Consider the following 19,713-nt stretch of genomic DNA (forward strand, 5'->3'; position numbering starts at 1 on the left):
CTATATCTTCTCTGTTAAGGCCAAGAGATGTGAAAGTAGACAGCACACTATCTTCTCTGTTAAGGCCAAGATATGTGAAAGTAGGCAGCACACCTTCAACATTTGTTGGCTAACAAGAACTTCAACATTTGTTGGTTGACAAGAAGTAATACACGGTGCATATTTTTTCATGTGGGTCATCCACTTTTATTATAACAAAATCACACTTCATAAGGTGAAAACTACAACATATCTGCATTCTATTTTAGTTTTAAATTCACTCAAACGTAGTCCAAATTAGCAAATTTGTAGTTTGCATAATTGAAGGACTAGATTCTCCTGCACTCGTGGAAAGACATCTCTATCCTGATCCAGACTCCGGATAACCCTACGGCCAAACACCTGTCCCTCCTCCTCCGTCTTAACTAACCAGAGAACAGGATCTGTCATTCCTCGCAGGGACATCTCAACTCCCATGCTCCCGATCCTCTACTCTCACTCCCGCGCTTAATCCCTCTGCACCGTCCGATCTCCCGCCAAAATGGAGCCCGACGTCAGCATCGAAACCAGTGCCATGATGCGCGTGGCCGTCCTCCCCATCGGGCACGTGGCGCCCGTCCTCCTCCGCGACTACCACTCGATGCTGCTCCGCCACCACACGATCCCTCTCTCCGCCATCAGCTCCTTCTACACTGAACACCAGAAGTCCCCCTTCGCCCACCAGCCCTGGGACTCCGGCAACCTCCGATTCAAGTTCGTCCTCGGCGGGGCCCCACCGTCCCCGTGGGAGGACTTCCAGTCCAATCGCAAAACCTTGGCTGTTATCGGCATCTGCCACTGCCCCTCGTCCCCTGATCTCGACTCCATCATCGACCAATTCGACTCGGCTCGCCGCGCCTACTCCTCCGCCCTCGTCGATCGCTGCTTCGCCTTCTGCCCCGCCGATTCTCAGGTCAGGAGAATGTGAATCTCGATTGGTTTTCAATTTGTTACTATTTTCCTTTTCGAAATTTCGAAATTTTTGGATTTATTGTTTATTGTTTGGTTTATAGTTGGAGGATGGGAGCAAGAAAGGAGGGAATTTGATGCTGTTTCCGCCGGCGGATCTGGCGACTCAGGAGTTCCACTTGCAGACGATGATGCAGGATATCGCAGCGTCGCTGCTGATGGAGTTCGAGAAGTGGGTGCTTAAAGCTGAGCCTGCAGGGACCATTGTCAAGACGCCTTTGGATTCTCAAGCGACTCTCAACTCAGAGGAGGTTCATGTCTAGGTGTCCTATAGAATTTAATCCGTTACTACAATAGTAATTAGTAATTAGTAATTCAGTGTTATATATTTATCGAAATGTTGGTGTTTTGATTGGAGTGTTGGTATGTGAATTCCTGTGTTCAATGTTGCCGAAAGATGAAGTTAACAAAAATCTAAAATGGCAGGTTATAAAGGCGAAGAAGCGGAGGCTCGGGCGAGCGCAGAAGACAATGGGTGATTATTGCTTGTTGGCAGGATCACCTGTTGATGCCGATGCTCATTACTCTACTGCTCTAGAACTTGCTAGGTTGACTGGAGATTTTTTCTGGTATGCCGGTGCATTGGAGGGCAGTGTCTGTGCCTTACTGGTAGTGGCTCACTCTCTGGATTTTTGCATGACTACCTGTGTTCGATAACATAATAGACTTTCATGGCTTCCCTGTTTATTTGTTTCTTAGATTTCCCACTTACTGATTTCTGTAAACATGTTAGATTGATCGAATGGGCGAAAGGGATTCAGGTGTGGACGATGGAGTTAGATATCGATATAGGAGTGTAATCTCGCACTACAGGAAGTCTTTTGTACAAGAAAATGCTCAGAGGTAATTTCTAGATGCTGTTGTGTTTAGATGGCTGTTGCTTTATTAATGCATGTATTCTAATAACTGTTACTTTTTTATCATTTATGTGCAGAGTTTCACCCTTAACGTTTGAACTAGAGGCTACATTGAAACTGGCAAGGTTTCTTTGCAGGTACATTTTGTTTATCAAAATTTATGATTTGATGCGCTCAGCTTGTATTAGACCATCTACTGCTTTCACCGGATAACATTCTGTCTGCATCTTATTCTTATACTGATCCTATCTGTGAGTCTTGACTTTTAAAATTTTAAAATTTTAATCTTCCTTTCCCAGCAAATAATTATAAATGAATTCAATTCTCTCTCTAAAAGTTGGAGTAGGTGCTCCACAATGGTACCATTTATGATCATATATGTTCCATGGGATGACGAATAGTACTTAGGAAATAGTTAGGTTTTACATTTTGTTACGTATCTGTTTTTGGTTTTACTGTGGCAGACGGGAGATGGCTAAGGAGGTAGTAGAACTACTAACAAGTGCAGCAGATGGTGCTAAATCTCTGATTGATGCCAGTGATAGACTTGTATTATATGTTGAAATAGCTCGTTTATATGGAACTCTTGGTTATCAGCGAAAGGCTGCTTTTTTCTCAAGGCAAGTGGCTCAGTTATATCTACAGCAGGACAATAGACTGGCTGCCATTAGTGCATTGCAAGTTTTATCAATGACCACAAGAGCTTATTGTGTTCAAAGCAGAGCTTCCATCTCTGAGCATTCATTTCCTAAAGTGAGTGTTATTAAGCAAAATATTCGTGGTCATATGTTGCTTTTAAGTCTGTCTGCATGCTCCTGCACGTGCTTTAATGTGTCTTTTGAGATGGATTTTATGACTTACGTTGTTAATTTGAAGTCTTGATCATTGATGGCACATATCTGTCTTTTCTCTATTGTATTTTGGAATGAAACTTTAATAGGAAATGAAGAACATGGTTGAGAGGCTTATTTCCCTAGTAGTTTTCTTGTGTTACTACCCTTTAGTAACATTCTTATATGGTGCGTGGCTTTGATCATGAGCATATTCCTAGTAAGTTTTTAGCTGCTCGTTCTGATTTTATTTTTCACAGAAGGAAATCGGGTCAAGTCTTGCCGAGGGTGGGAAAATGCTCCACCAGTCAGTAGTCTCTCTTTTTGAGTCTCAGTGGAGCACACTACAGATGGTTGTCCTCAGAGAGATACTGCTATCTGCCGTCCGTGCAGGAGATCCTCTTGCTGCCTGGGGTGCAGCTGCAAGACTACTGAGATCGTATTATCCCTTAATTACACCTGCCGGGCAAAATGGTCTTGCTAGTGCACTTTCAAATTCAGCAGATATGTTGCCATCTGGAACTCGCTGTGCTGACCCTGCTTTACCTTTCATTAGGTCTTAACCAGTATCTAAGCCATTTTCCTGTCTATACATGAGCATTTTATAACTTATGAAGCCTAATAACAACAATAGTATTTGCTGTCCTATAGGTAATTTTTCTCCATAATCTTTTCTGCAAGACAAGTATACAGTTGCACAGAGAGGCCCTGATAACTACGATTGAGCTAATTACTATTTGTCTTAACATAATTTTGAAGTCCATTTAATATGCGTAGTCTAACAGAGCAGCAGTGAGGAAGATATTCTGCTATCTGAATTACTGACAGATATTCTTTCTCTAGCATGAGAGTGTGCAGCAATGAGAAGCAAATACCTGCTAGCTCTGGCCAGCTTATAAATGTTCTTATGGATGCTAGAGTCCTTCGTTTTGTTTTCATCAAGTCTTCTTTTTTTAAAAATAATTTTTTTTTTTTTAACAATATTATGTTTGCCTATATAATTCTTTTAGAAGTGTGATTTGCTCAGAACCTTTTGTGCAGCTAATTAGTCTTCTTTTCGTATTGCGGATGAATAAAAATCTATTCCTTTGTTTCTCTAAGAATCTTCTCATATCCAAGTTGATCCTGAACTGATTGTTGATGACAAGGATATGGACAAATAACCATTAGTGCTCTTCTTTTAAGTATCAGTTAATTTTTTATGTTAAGTTTTTTTATTTAATCATCTTCTTTGCTTCTAGATTGTTTTCTTTTCCTCTCCATCCTTCACAAATGGACATTGTGAAGCGCAATCCAGCAAGAGAAGACTGGTGGGCAGGAGCTGCTAATACTGGCCCTTTTATTTATACACCATTCAGCAAGGGAGATACAAACAGTAATGCCAAACAGGACCTGGTTTGGATTGTTGGAGAACCAGTGCAGGTTTTGGTTGAACTGGCAAACCCATGCGGCTTTGAATTGAGGGTTGATAGCATATATCTCTCAGTGCCTTCAGGAAATTTTGATGCTTTTCCTGTTACTGTAAATCTTCCACCCAATTCATCAAAAGTGATCACCTTATCTGGGATCCCAACTGCAGTTGGGCAAGTGACAAATCCTGGGTGCACTGTCCACTGCTTTGGTGTTATTACGGAACACCTTTTCAAGGATGTCGACAATCTGCTTCTTGGAGCTACACAAGGACTTGTGCTTTCTGACCCTTTCAGATGCTGTGGGTCTGCGAGGTTGAAAAATATATCTGTTCCAAACATTTCTGTGGTACCGCCATTACCATTGTTGATTTCACGTGTAGTCAGTGGTGATGGTGCAATCATTCTTCACGAAGGTGAAATTCGTGATGTATGGATCAGTCTGGCTAATGCAGGTATAGTTCCAGTTGAGCAAGCTCATGTATCACTATCAGGAGAAAACCAAAATTCTGTTATCTCGATTGCATCTGAAACCTTAAGATCAGCCCTTCCCTTGAGACCTGGTGCGGAAGTGACTATACCTGTGACCTGAAAAGCTTGGCGGCATGTTGTAGCAGATCCTGAGACTGCTGGAGGCAGGAGTGCCTCTGGAAGCACTGTGAGGCAGTCTAAGGATGGAAGTAACCCCACATTGTTAATCCATTATGCAGGTATTAAAAAAATTTAAAAAATCAATAACTGATATAGTAATTACTCTCTCTTTCTCTCCCCTGCACACACGTACAAATTATCACCTAGAGCTAAAAACGAGGTGAATTATGTGTACTATTTTTATGTACTGTTATTTTCTGATATTCAAGTATTTAATTAGGCCTCTCTATTTTCTATGTTATGTATATATATATAAAAGAAACTGAATGCTAAACCATTTTCTGAACTGTCCATACTAACTGTTAAAGTTAGTTGTCAGAAATTTGTTATACGCACCTTTGTGCCACCTTGTTCCTGAGTAGTGAGTAGAAGTCCCATTAATTTCTGCAACTTGATTTCGTTAATGCATTTCAGTTTGTTTCTCAGGGCCTCTGATAAATACTGGAGATCCTCCAACATATAAATCTGCTATCCCCCCTGGCAGGCGCCTTGTTGTTCCTTTGCAGATTTGTGTTCTACAGGGTTTGTCTTTTGTAAAGGCTCGTCTGCTCTCAATGGAGATTCCTGCACAAGTGGGTGTAAACCTTCCAAAACCAGTTCATATGGAGAATAGCCCTACTGAAGCTCTTGGATCTCCAACTAAGATGGACAGATTGGTGAAGATTGATCCTCTCAGAAGTAATTGGGGACTACGATTTCTTGAACTTGAGTTGTCTAATCCCACGGATGTTGTCTTTGAAATTACTGTTTCTGTCCAGCTGGAGAACCCTAGTCATGAGCATGTACTCTCTGGTGATCAAGATGCTAATGAGTATGGTTTGCCTAAAACAAGAATTGATCGGGATTGTTCTGCAAGGGTACTGATACCACTGGAGCATTTGAAATTACCAGTTCTTGATGATTTGTTTTTTGTGAAGGATAATCTGGCAGATGGGGTTTTTAGTGGCAAAAATACAAGATTCTCGGAACAGAATACTAAAACTGAACTTAACGCTTCTATCAAGAACCTCATATCTAAGATAAAGGTTAGGTGGCAATCAGGGCGAAACAGCTCTGGGGAATTGAATATCAAGGATGCTATACAAGCAGCCCTTCAGACATCTGTTATGGATCTACTGCTGACAGATCCGTTGACATTTTGCTTCAGCCTTTCTAGAAATGGCCGTGTACCTGAAACTTCTGGTTCACACACAGAGCCCAATTTTCATGGTCACCCTTTTGCATCTAAGGGTTCTGTGCTGGCGCATGAAATGACTGCAATGGAAGTTATGGTTCGTAATAACACAAAGGAGATGATCAAAATGAGTCTTAGCATTACATGCAGAGATGTTGCTGGAGAGAATTGCGTAGAGTGTACAAAGGCAACTGTCTTGTGTTCTGGTAATGGTCTATGATCATGCCTTTTTCACAAGCCTGTTTAAGTCTAGTGATATTCACCCTTCTATTATATGTGTGCGTGTGCGTGTGGGTGTCTGCGTGCGATTGTGCGTGAAAAGTTTTCAGAAATAAGCATTTTAGTACCTGGTTAATTTGTTATCAAATGTTGAATCCTGCCTATATTTTGTTTGTTTCTGAAACCGTTTGTTTGGAAGTCAGTGTCATTAAACTTCCCTTGAAATTTGCAATATAATCTTACTCATGCGTTCTGTGATAATTGAATTTGTACGCAGGTGTTTTGAGCGGGATCACTGTGGAGGTTCCTCCACTTCGAGAAATTAAACATTCTCTCTCTTTGTATTTTCTTGTCCCGGGTGAGTACACGCTGGTAGCTGCCGCAGTGATCGATGATGCTAATGATATCCTCAGGGCTCGTGCAAGAACAAAATCATCCGATGAGCCAATTTTCTGCCGTGGACCCCCATATCATGTTCGTGTTGTTGGGACTTCATGATGGTTCTTTCCACTCACCACATCGACCTTATTAACTCAAACCAGGTTATTAATGCTTTCAGTATCAGTTAACAATGCAGTGTGTTTTATTTGGCAGCGGCAAGAGCGTATCCATATGTTGCGACAATCTACCTGGGAACACCTTCCCTTCATTTTATTTGACTTCCAAAAAAAAAAATCCATAAAATTCAGGTGTTATGATGGAAAATTTGAATTCGCAACTTCTTTCAGCAGGGACAAAAGAACTATGATCAGAGCAAGAGTTGGTAAAATTTGTATGTTATTCTGAAATATTGTTTATTGAACTGGGAAATGAAAATATTGTGCCCATGTATTTGAATAAATCTTATGCAGTATGAGAGTGGAGACGAGGAGGCCTTTGTATGGAAACCCTTGAGCCGTGTTTGTCGCCAAACTAGGCTAACCATTATTTCATTTCATCCTATTTATGGCGGAAACAGCGGACAAAATTAAACAGGAATGTATAAAAAGATGAGAAAAATGGTGTGTTCATCATTTTTCTTGACCAAAGATACAAAACTAATGGTGTTTTAACAAGTTTCACACAAGTGATGCAAACAAAATATTGACAGCATATCGACCATATATTATCAACTGTGTAAGTTCGCATTATCAATGATATCGACAATCAGCATAGAAAGACACTGTAGATCTTGCCCTGTATCGAGATCCATGGATCTCTAGGCTTATTGTGGGTGCTGAGTTTTTCTTGGGGCGTCCGTGACGTCTTGGGCAGCGAGGCTGAGCAACAGGAGTTGCAGCACAGAGTGAGTGAGGACGAAGTGTATTTTTATTTATTTTTAATTAATAATTTATGAATTAATTAATTTTTTCATTTTAGTCGGAGAAGGAGTGGACCCCACTCCTGTCATATTACATTTAACAGTCAAATTGATAGAAAATTTAACAAAGGTCTGACATTGCAATGAATTCATAAGTTGAGGTATGACATTGAAATGTTTAAAATATGAGTTATGAGATTGTGTTTCGACTTAAAGTTGAGATAGTTTTTTGTAATTTATCCAAAGTTTTACATTTACACATATCTATTTCAAAAGTAGACGCGGGAGCCCTTTACTTCAAAAACTCAAGTATTTGTATCTGTTGGTTTTATTCTTCTCAAGCTGATGCATGAATTGATCTGCAACTTATAAGCACATGCAAATTTCCATCCTCCTATTAATGTGGGATTCATTCTCAATACACTCCTCACATGTGGTAAATTGTCAAGCCTAAAACGTGGACAACACAAATCTGGTGATGGAGAGGACGTGTGGCCCTTGGCTTTACACATTAGACAATCTACTCTGATATCATGAAGAAGTTGAGGCTCTGCATAAAATTAATTGACAATATTAAAAGTAACCCAATTACTTATAAAATTAATTGATAATATTAAAATTATTGGAGGCCCACGCGCTTTTGTCATGCCTTATATTAAGGATTTTTATCGCAAATGATTCATAGCCTTGACTTATCCTATCAAGATGATCCTTGAAATTGACAATTGATTAATGTTTGAAAATGAACGTTGCAAATCAATTTGATCGTTCCCTCACAATTCTGTCAAAAATTTTGTTAATTTTTTATGTGGTTCTTAAATAGGTCCTACAAATTTGATAAAACTTCATTATGTGAACTTAAAATATTTAAATAATAAAAAAATAGAAGAAGAAGAAGAAGATGATTGAACACTGTTGATCATCTTCTTCCCGTGAAAATATTTAATTTTTTAAAGATGGAGCTGAATCGAAGGCGGGTTAGATTTAGGTGAAGAAGGTGGGTTAGATTTCTGGGTTCTCTAAATTTCCTGAGATTCTTGAACTCTGTTCATGGGATTGTTTCGGTACCCATTTCTACGGCGCCGTCGAAGGTGGAGGGACGGGGCAGGAGGATCCGATGCGCAGCACGTGTGCGGCCAGGAATTTTCAGCTGAATCGGAAACTCGGCCACAAGTCCGACGCGACAGTGGAGTAAAGGGAAACCAAATTAATGGGTATAAACCTCATTTCCGTTCAAGAGTCAGAGTTGCATTTTTTCTTATCCAGTTGCTTGGACACATGTCGAGCTCAGAGTGAGAGAGTGAGGAAGAGAGTGTGACCTAGCATTTGAGTAATTCAAATTTGAAATGCCGTTACTCAAAAACGTTCCGCTGGCTCTTCGTTTCCCTCCTTATTTCCCCGCCGCTGTACAGTGAAGGTCAACGTCACGAGAGCTAAACATTCCCAACGATCCATTGATTCCCAATGAACTCTCAGGTCCCCAAATCTCTCCTAACCCTTATAGAGATCTACACAAGCCTTCAACAACCGAAGCAAATCCACGCCAAATCTATAATCTCAGGCCTTTCCTACAACCAATTCATCCTCACCCAAATCACCAATTCATTCTTACTCCCTCAATCTCCGAACTACGCCACCGGCTTATTGATTCGAACCCAAGAACCAAGCGTTTTCATCTACAATTCCCTGATCAGAGCACATCCCAATCTAAAACCCCATTTGTTGCTTTGTCGATTCATAATATTATGAGGTTGCAAGAAAATGCCTTGGGCTTCAAGTTTAATTACCCTTTTGTGTTCAAGGCTTGTGCAGCAAGTCGGTTGTGGATAAAGGGTGGTAGGCTTATGGTGTGGTTGTGAGAATTGGGTTTGATTTCAGTAGTTTTTTGTGTAGTTCTTTGTTGAACTTTTATGGGGTTGTGGTAGAATTGAGAGTGCAAGGCAGGTGTTTGATGAATTTACGGTGAAGGATGTTGCTTTTTGGAATCATATGATAATGTGTTACACTCGAAATGGGATGGTTTTTTAGGCTTGTGAGGTTTTTAGGGAGATGGTGGCAGTGGGAGAGGTTAGACACAATGAAAGTGCGGTTTTGGCGTTGATATCAGCTTGCACAATGTCAAAAAACTTGAAATTTGGGAGAGAGATTCATGGGTTTGTGAGAAAAGAGGGGAGTTTTGGGTTAAGTATGAAAGTTAGAGCTGGAATGGTTCATTTGTATGAAAAATGTGCGTGTTTGGATTATGCAAAGAGAGTGTTTGAGGGAATGCCTGAGAAGAATGATGTGGTATGTATTAGAAATATATTTTTCATTGATTAAAAATGATTTACATTGGGGTATTTATACAAAACAGTCAATAGAGATTAGTTACCAACTAATGTAACTAATTAACCTTAAGCTATGATTAGTTACATTACAGTTACAACAAACAAAACTTCCACCCTAAGTAATTGCTGACTATACTCATGACTTGGAGTCTAAATGGCATTGTTGACTTGACTGAGGATGATGTGTGTCTTTACACCCCCTCAAGTTGAACAGAGGATAGCCAAGTGAAAGTTGGACCTAAGAAACTGAAATCGAGCTTTTGACAGAGACTTATGAATATTAGCAATTTGGTTGTGACTCGGAACAAACTGAACTTTGAGAATATAAGCTAAGACAAGTTCCCTAACGTAGTGGTAATCGATTTCCACAAGTTTAGTTCTAGCATGGAAGACTAGATTGGATGCTAAAGAAGTTGTAGATACATTACCACACCAAAGAACTGGAACTTTGGATAGAGGGAAGCTAATGTCCTTGAAAATTTTACATATCCAAGTGACTTTTACAAATTCATGCACCAAAGATCAATATTCAACTTCAATGGAGGAACGAGCAACTATGTGTTGCTTCTTTGCACTCTAGCTAATTGGATTACTACCAAGATAAACACAGTAGCCACTAGTAGAACATCTGTTAAACACACATCCTGCCCAACCAGCATCCGAGAAGGCAGTGAGATTAAGTAAACTTTTCTTGAACCAAAGTTCTTCATCAACAGTACCTTTGAGAAATCTTACTACTCTTTTGACAGATTGAAAATAAATATCTCTAGGACAATGTAGGAACTGACAAAGTTGATTAACAGCAAAAGAAAGGTCAGGCCTAGTCCAAGTCAAATATTGCAATGCCTTAACAATTGATCTGTATTCATGTGGATTTGAGAGAAGTGTACCGCTGTAATCCAATTTTTAAGCGCCAAGAGGTGCAGCACAAGGTTTGCTACCATACATGTGTGTCTTGAGGAGAAGATCCATTGCATACTTGTGTTGAGACAGGAAAATACCCTCTGAGTTTCTATGTACCTCCAAACCCAAGAAATAGTGTAAAGGACCTAAGTCTTTGACCGGAAAAATCTGACTTAGTTTGTGAATGAAAGCCTTGCATATTTAAGCATTATGTTCAGTAACTAATATAACATCAACATATACTAGTACAATGACAAGAGTAGGCTCAAATGTAAACAAACAGAGTGCAATTTGATTGAGAGTTGTAGAAACCCAGAGAAATTAAAGTATGAAACAACTTATCATACCATGCCTTGGGGGCTTTTTTTAGACTACAAAGATTTGTTGAGCTTGCACACATAAGAAGCTTTAGATTGATCAATGAAACTAGGAGGTTGTTGCATGAAGTCCTCATCTTTGAGTGTTCTATACAAGAAATCATTACTGATGTCCAACTGATTCAAGAACCAATCAAACTGCATGGCTAAAGGTTTCTTGAAAATCAATTCCCTCTTGTTGATGGAACCCTTTGACTACTAATCTAGCCTTATACCTGTCCATAGTACCATATGGTTTCCTTTTAGTCTAAGAAACCCAGTTACATCCCACCAAATTCTGATTTGGTGAATAAGAAAGAAGAGACCAAGTTCCTATAGATTGCAGTGCTTGAAATTCCTCTGCCATTGTTTTTTTCCCGTGGTTATGCTTAGAAGCTTGTAAGTAAGTAGCTGGGACAAAATTCAAAGTATCAAGTTGATGTTTAGTGGCTGCCAAAGATTTTGGTTTGAAGATCCGAGCTTTTGATCTTCTAATCATTGAACGGGTGTATGTTGTAGTTGGAGGTTGTGGTTTTGCTGGAGAAGGAATGGGATTTGGATTTGGAGAAGTAGTCTGTGTTGGAGTAGCAAATGATGATGGTGCTGAACTGAATTAATGGGGTAAAAGGATAAAAGTGGTTTGTGCTAGAGTTGCTGATTGTATTACTGGGGGTTGTGGGGTACATGGCATGGGAAAATGAAGGGTAAATGATGAAATAGAGAGACCTACAACTGTGAAGATGGCGCTTTGAACTCATGAAAAAGGAAATGTGCCTCATTGAATAACACATGTCTGGATATTTGGATTCTAGATGTTAGATGATCTAAACATCTATATCCTTTATGTTGCAAACTATATCCCGGAAAAACATAGTGTACACTTTTGTCATCTAACTTGAAATTAGTGTAAGGTTTGAGCCAAGGGTAGCAACTACACCCAAAAACCTTAAGTCTAGAATAATCTGGTGGCTTGTTGAAGATTAATTCCCATGGAGATTTATTACTACCATAAATGGGAAGTTTATTGATCAAATACAAGGTAGTGGCAAATGCTTCAACCCAAAACTTGTGTGGAACCTTGGATGTAGAAAAGAGAGTTCTAGTAATTTCTGTGAGGTTTCTGTGTTTCCTTTCTACATAGCCATTCTATTCAGGTGCGTGAGGACAACAATACTTATGCAAAATGCCATGTTGCAATAGAAAATAATTGAAATTTGAACTAAGAAATCACCCCCTGAATTAGATCTGAGAACTTTGATTTTATTTCCAACCAAATTTTCTACATAGCTCTTTAAATGTATAAAGATGGAACACACCTTAGATTTGAGTTTCAATGGAAAGAGCCAACTATATTTTGTGAACTCATCAACAAAAAGCATATATATATAACCATTGACAGAACATGTAAGAGCAAGTCCCCAAACATCACAATGAATAAGTTCTAAAGCAACAAAGTTTGAGCTAACACTTGAAGTGAAAGGCAATTTGTGATTCTTGCCAATTGCACAGTCTGAACAAAAGAAAAAAGTAAACTTTTTATCATTATTACAATAGTACTACCATTTAAAGTCTTTCTAAAGATTGCAGTTGATGGATGGCCAAGCCTTTTATGCCAAACTTGCAATGGTGCTTTAGTATTGACAAGGGCAGATGGAGAATTAGATGCAGTAGGAGTGGCTTGAAAAGGATAAATACATGTCTAACTAGCCCCCAAAAAAGCATCATCCCCAAAAGAAGATCATTGATAAGCAGATAGAAGATTATACTTCATTGCAGGAACATGTAGAACATTATGCAAACAAAAAATTGCATTAGGAGTATTAAGAATAGGAGTACCAGTATGATGGATGGGCATCCCTTGACCATCACCAATATAAACCTTGTCTTGACCATTGTATGGAGTTGCAGAAGGTATTTTATTGGACTGCAGAAATGTCGTTGGTAATATGAGATGTGGCATAAGAATCCATAAGCCAAGTAAGGGTACAAGGTTTGAAGTTGGTGTAAGCACATATAGCTGCCAGTTTTGCAGAAGGTATTTTAGCAGCAAAAGCATGATTCATCCTTTCGAATAATCAGTAATTCATAATATGAAGAATGACAAATTTGACATGGAATTTTGGGGCTGGAGCTGTTTCCAAAAGAATTTCTGTGATAGCCTCCAAAATTGAGATTGAATTTGTTAGAATTGCCTCTGTAATTGCCCCGATAGCTATTACCACGATAGTTGTTTCCATGATAGTTATTGCCTTTGCCACAATTGAATTGTTTGGAAGCTAAATTGTAAGAATTTTGTGTAGCATAACCCTATGGTGTGGGAAGAAGAAGAGCTTGTGATTAGGGATACTAGGCCATATAGGCTTGAAATGGTTTAGAGACAGATGAGGCCACAACCTTTTTCTTGTGATTCATAAAGAGCTCTTTATTGAACAACAATCCATGTAATTCGTCCAAAGAAGTGGTTGAGATAAAAACCATAATTGAGTCAATGAAAGATTCATAGTCATCAGAGTGACCATTGAGTGTGACCGTAATCATATCACTATCAGAAACTGGAGCTCCAGCAGCCATAAGAGCATCAGAAATGTTTTTGATAAGCTGAATATATTTTGAATTTGCTAGATCTCCTTTTTGAATAGAATGAAGACGAGATCGGAGATGATGGATGTGAGTAGCAAAAACACCTCTAAAGTGTTGCTCAAGATTGATCCATAATTCACGAGACTATGTAACACCGACTGTGAAGGGAATAAGATCTTCTGAAGGTGTGAAATTAAGCTAGGTTATAATATTTTGATCCTTTTCATACCACAAATCAAAGTCCGAATTTGGAATTCCTCTGTTCTTGCCAAATGCATCAATAATAAATGGTGATGGACAGACCTCAGAGCTATCAACAATTCCTGTGAGCTTATATCGATGAAAAATTGGAGTTAACAATGCCTTCTAGATGAGATAATTGTCTCTTTGAAGCTTTGTAGGAACCATATAGCTGACATGAATTAGAGATTGGAGATTGAAGAAATTAGAGATTGCAGGAAGTGACGTAGAAGAAGATCGGAGAAAAGCGGTTAAGCTTAAAGGGATGATACCATATTAGAAATATATTTCTCATTGATAAAAAATTATTTACATTGGGGTATTTATACAAAACAATCAATAAAGATTAGTTACCAACTAATGTAACTAAATAACTTAAGCTAAGATTAGTTACTTACAATTACAACAAACAAAACTTCTACGCTAAGTAATGGATGACTATACTGATGAATTGGAGTCTAGCTGGCACTGTTGACTTGACTGAGGATGATGTGTGTCTTTAGTGTGGAACTCTTTAAATAAGTGGTTATTCCTTTAACGGATTCGAAAGAAGCAATTGATTTTTTCTTTTTGTTGGATGTTAAGTTTGATAAGGTCACGATTTCAAGCTTGTTGTCCACTTGTGCTTATATGGGTGCTGCTAATATAGGAAATTAGGTTCGAAAATTCGCAGAGCAGAATGGACTTTGGGATATTTTCATAGGTGCATCTTTGGTAGACCTGCATGTAAAATCTGGTTCTATTGATAAGCTAGACAAGTGTTTGATCAAATGGATAAGAAAACTGTTGCGACATAGAACGTTGTTCTCTGTGGATGTGCGTCAAATAGGCAGCGTGGATCTGCAATAACGTTCTTTGATGAGATGAGAAAATTAGGTGCCATGCCAGATAGCGTAACCTTCCTTTCGATTTTACATACTTGTGCGCATGGTGGTTTGGTTAAAAAAGGTACGTAATACTTTGATATCTAATGGTGAAAAATTATAGAATCACCCTAAAAGTTGAGCATTACGGTTGCATGGTTGATCTTCTTGAGCACGCTGAACTTTTGAAAGAAGCAAGGAAGCTTATTGAGAGGATAGATATTGAACCAAATGTAATTATATGGGGATCACTGTTTAATGCTTGTAGCATTCATGGTGATATTGTGGTAGGAGAGTGGGCGGATGACCATATTTTAGACTTAGAAGGTTTGACAGGATTAAAGCAGTTAGAGAAGCAATGGTTAACGTAAATGGCGTGAATCAATGAGGTAACTGAGTTTTTTTCCTTTCACACAAACCTCCTTATATATCCTAGAATTTCTTGTAATCTCTTCACGATTCAATACAGACAGAAAAGATCTTCATTCAAAAGTCAACATAGTATCGGAGCTGCATACTTCTGAGCCTGTCTTTGTATATCCTTTTTGTTGTGTCTCTTCCAGCTTCAAAAACGTGGCAGAAGAAAACTCAGTTAATCAAGGGGGTGAAAGCACCATTGCTTCACTACCTGAGAATCTCTCTATAATAGATATAAATCCAAACCAAGGACTCAGTTTAGCTTTACTGAATGAGTTCAACTAATCTCATGGTTAAGAGCAGTCGCATTGGCTCTTGATGGAAGAAACAAACTGGGATTCATGAATGGCAATGTTCTTGCTCCTAAGACCACATCACCAGATTATGAACCTTGGCTTTGCAAAGACCAACTGGTTATGGCATGGTTGCTCAATTCCATGGAAAAAAAATAGTTGAGATTTTCAACAATTCTGAGTCCTCACTCCTACTATGGACAACAGTGAAGGAAATGTATGGAATCCAAAACAATTTTGCTCGCCTTTTTCAACTCAAGAAGGATATCTCTAGCATTCAACAAGAATGTAAAACTTTTGTTCTACATCTTGGTTATTTGAAGAGCATGTGACATGATTTGGACGTTTACAAGCCACACACAATTGAAGAAGACGACATATTCCAGCTTTTGTTTTATAGGTTGTTTCTTTCAATTTTCATGCTTCTTTTTCTTAATTAAAGCTTTTTTGCTGAAAAAAAATTAAAATAATTTGAAATCTTGATGCTGTTTTTAAGTTAAATCCTTTTCTTGTCCCATTAATTACAGAAATTTGTCTTGTTAAGTGTCAAAGTTAACTTTGCAGAGACAATACTCGGATCCTAACTAATCAGAACGCAATATTCTTACTAAAAAAAACATGGACCAATAATAATGCAAAGCATGTCCTTTCAATTTAAAATCTACTTAATGCAGTTTCTTGAGTTTCCATGTATTCGAAACGATACTTTCGACAGACATAAAGGTCAAATTGGTCGAGAATCATGGGTACTAGGTCTAAGGAACGACACGAAGAGTTGAATTGTAAAGTCTTTATGTCATGAGGAATGGGATGAACTTTTCAGTTATTGTATATTATTTGTATAGTTGTGCAGTCTAACTAGTGGCAAAGACATGAACTTAAAACGATAAGGTCAAAAAATAGAATTCAAAAATTGATCATACTTTCATTTATAATTGTCCACAACGTGTTCTCATATTTTGGGAACGTTGTATGACAACATCATTATCAATAGGATTGAAACATCGTTGCACTCCTGCAAATGACGTATATGTAGGGATGACAATGGGACGGATTGGGTTCGGATGTGCCATCCCCATACCCAAAACCAAACCCGTTTGTTTTTCCCATACCCAAAACCGTAAAAAAACAGATGGGGGATTCCCTGTAATGAATTTGTTGGGTAACGGATTCCCATCAAGTAACGGTTTTCCCAATATCAATTTAGGATTTTTATCACAAATGGTCCTTGAAATTGACCCTCACCATCAAGATGGTCCCAGAAATTGAAAATCAATCAATGTAGTCCCTGAAAATAGGTGTTGCAAATCAATGTGGTCATTCTGTCATAATTATGTTAAAATTTTTGTTTAAGTGCTGATGTGGCACATAAATAGGCCCCATGAGTCCCTCCCCCCCTTTTTTCCTCACAAATGATCCTTGAAATTGACCCATGACCTCAAAATGGTCCTTGAAATTGACCTGCGACATCAAAATGGTCCCTGAAATTGAAAATTGATCAATGTAGTCCCTCAAGTAAGTGTCTCAAATCAATGTAGTCATTCCGTCACAATTCTATCAAAATTTTTGTTATGTGTTGATATGACACATAAATAGGTCACACAAGTCTAATTAAATTAAAAAAAAATTACAAATGGGCTTAAAAATTTAATAGTTAATAAAAAAATTAACCTGAAAACCTAGTCTTGCAATCACTTCCGATCCCAGTCCACATTTCTATACATCATTCACTCTCTATTCTCTAAAAAAAATCTCAATACACCCTTTACACACTTCGACACCCTTCATCGAATTGAAATTGGATCGAGATTACCTTTGGTGACGGCTTGGCCCATTGGCAACGACTTCTGGGACATCATCGTTAACATTTAGGCGATCAACATCCTCACAACCTTAATCTTGGAAAGCTTCTTTGGCGCTTGGTTGTCTGGTGATACAAAGAACGACGAGATCTTCCTTGAGATATTGAGGTTATGACCGAGGTGCGTCCATTGTTGGTTGAAAACTATTTCCACATCCCCTCTTAGGCCTTGGTTAAGCTTTGTACCTTTGAGAATTTATGGAAGGGAGCTCTTTTCGGATTAGGCCCTACTATAAGAAAAAAAAAAATCCGTTGTGTAAAAAGGTATTTAGATAACTTTTTTAATTAATTATTAAACCCACATCAGCACATAACAAATTTTTTATAGAATTATGGTGGAATGATAATATTGATTTGCGACACCTATTTTCAAGGACTACATTGATTGATTTTCAATTTCAGGGACCATATTGATGGTGTGAGTCAATTTCAGGGATCATCTTGATGGTGTGAGTCAATTTCAGGGACCATCTTAACGATGTTGGTCAATTTTAGAAACCATTTATGATAAAAACCCATAAATCTTGTGGGGCCTATTTATGTGCTATATCAGCACTTAATGAAATTTTTAACAGAAAGTTGACAAAAGGATTACATTGATTTATGACACCTATTTTCAAGGACTACATTGATTGATTTTAATTTCAGGCACCATGTTGAAGGCAAGGGTCAATTTGAGGGACCATTTGTGATAAAAACCCTATCAATTTATGATATTTCTTTCTTATGAAAAATTAAGCAAGTGTGTTGTAACACTTGCTAAAATTCAACTGATTAAACAATGATTCTTAAACAAACAAAATGGACACTATAAGAATCATATCCAAGATATCAACCACTTTCAAATTGAAATCTTAAAAGCATAACAACAATGCTTAGATGTTCTGAAAAATTGATCATAACTCAATACACTCTAGCAAAAAAAGGAAATTCAGTAGCAAAAAAGAAAAGAAATTCAAAATGCTCCACCTAATGTCATGCCTACAACTTATTAACAACTAATATTTTTCTTGTGTCCACAAAACAAGCAGCCATAATTCATGATGTTCCAGTTCCTCCCTCATGACCATCTTCACATAACCCATTCAATGAAAACAATAGAAAAGAAATAAGCATGATTTAAAAAATATTCAGTTACAAAAATTTAATATGCATAACTTCAATGTATGTAACAATTTGGTGTATAACTATCAAGAAGAAATAAGCATGATTAAAAAAAAAAAAAACATTCAGTTAAAAAAATTTAATATGCAAAATTCAATGTATGTAACAATTCAGTGTATATAACTATAAAAAAGAAATAAGCATGATTACAAAATATTCAGTTATAAAAATATATGTAACTATTTAGTTGAAAAATAAATCAACAATGAAAAATAAATAAGCCAATGTAAGTAACTATGCAATAACAAAAATATACTATGCATGATTACCAATACTTACCTCATCCACGTCCATATCCTCAAAGTTTAAGTAACAGCCAGTATGCTCATCAGAAGAAGAAGCTGTTTGTAAAACAACAAACCTAAATTTGTTTGTAAAATTGAAAGTATATTAATAAAGTAGAAATTGTATATAAGAGCAAAGAATATAATATGATGCAGATAATATTAAGAGTTTGAGCATCTTTAATTTCATTCCATAACCAATCTTGAGCACATATTAAGGCTTCTAACGTCTTTGGATGAAGTCTATTATAGTGGGGACTTACAAACCTCCCACCAGTACTGAAAGCCGACTCAGAAGCAAATATAGACATTGGAATGGCCAAAATATCTTTACCCAAAGAGCTTAAGATTGGATACTTAGTCACATTTGACTTCCCCCAACACAAAATGTCTAAGTCAGATGTTCTAGACAAAACAATCTCATCCAAATAGTGATCTAGTTCTGACTTCACATTAACTGTAGTCGTCGTACTAGACACAAAATAGTCATAGTTATCCATTAAAGGATCAATATCTTCAAATTCAAACAAATTCAAGTCTGATGAAGAAGCAAATGATTTTTGAGACCCTATGGTGGAGTTGAGATTGGACCCATACTCTTTCACCAACTCATAATAAATGTTGCGAATTTTTTCAATTTCACTTGAAGCACTTCTTCCATAGATGAGAGGAAAAAAAATACTTAATCAACTTCATGTTAAATCTAGGATCCAAAGCAGTTGCTATAGCCATTACTTCACTAATTACACTCCAATACTTATCAAACTGCTTAATCATGTTCGCTGCCATCAGTTTTATTTCATCATATAGAGAGTTAAGCCATCGAGACAATGAAATTCTAATCTCACAAATTTTTTGAAAATAAAGATTAGCAGCGGGGTTTTTAGTTCTAGGGAACAACTCCGAGATATTATAAAACAATTTCAACTTCCCACAAGCCTCTTTTCCCATCAACCAATCTTTCTCCTCCTGCAACACTTATATTGTGATTCTAGTTG

The 19,713-nt window shown here is 37.7% G+C and overlaps 1 protein-coding gene and 3 pseudogenes across 1 annotated transcript; 3 read left to right on the forward strand and 1 right to left on the reverse strand.

The window, feature by feature from the left end:
* The first annotated feature begins 283 nt into the window (after positions 1-283).
* Positions 284-6,968, forward strand: LOC137718783 (trafficking protein particle complex II-specific subunit 120 homolog). The gene is given in 10 exon segments (XM_068458317.2): positions 284-931; positions 1,032-1,238; positions 1,414-1,596; positions 1,721-1,830; positions 1,922-1,981; positions 2,309-2,597; positions 2,935-3,230; positions 3,916-4,793; positions 5,161-6,114; positions 6,405-6,968. Coding segments are annotated over 10 exon segments (3,609 nt in total). The 5' UTR covers positions 284-520; the 3' UTR covers positions 6,626-6,968.
* A 1,426-nt stretch (positions 6,969-8,394) lies between these two features.
* LOC148695094 (putative pentatricopeptide repeat-containing protein At3g05240) lies at positions 8,395-11,586 on the forward strand (annotated as a pseudogene).
* A 2,294-nt stretch (positions 11,587-13,880) lies between these two features.
* LOC148695095 (pentatricopeptide repeat-containing protein At1g05750, chloroplastic-like) lies at positions 13,881-15,067 on the forward strand (annotated as a pseudogene).
* A 3,198-nt stretch (positions 15,068-18,265) lies between these two features.
* LOC148695096 (zinc finger BED domain-containing protein DAYSLEEPER-like) lies at positions 18,266-19,447 on the reverse strand (annotated as a pseudogene).
* Between the last annotated feature and the right edge of the window lie 266 nt (positions 19,448-19,713).

The sequence above is a fragment of the Pyrus communis genome, chromosome 8 (assembly GCF_041283825.1).
Source record: "Pyrus communis isolate YQ-2024b chromosome 8, ASM4128382v1, whole genome shotgun sequence".
Classification (NCBI taxonomy): domain Eukaryota; kingdom Viridiplantae; phylum Streptophyta; class Magnoliopsida; order Rosales; family Rosaceae; genus Pyrus; species Pyrus communis.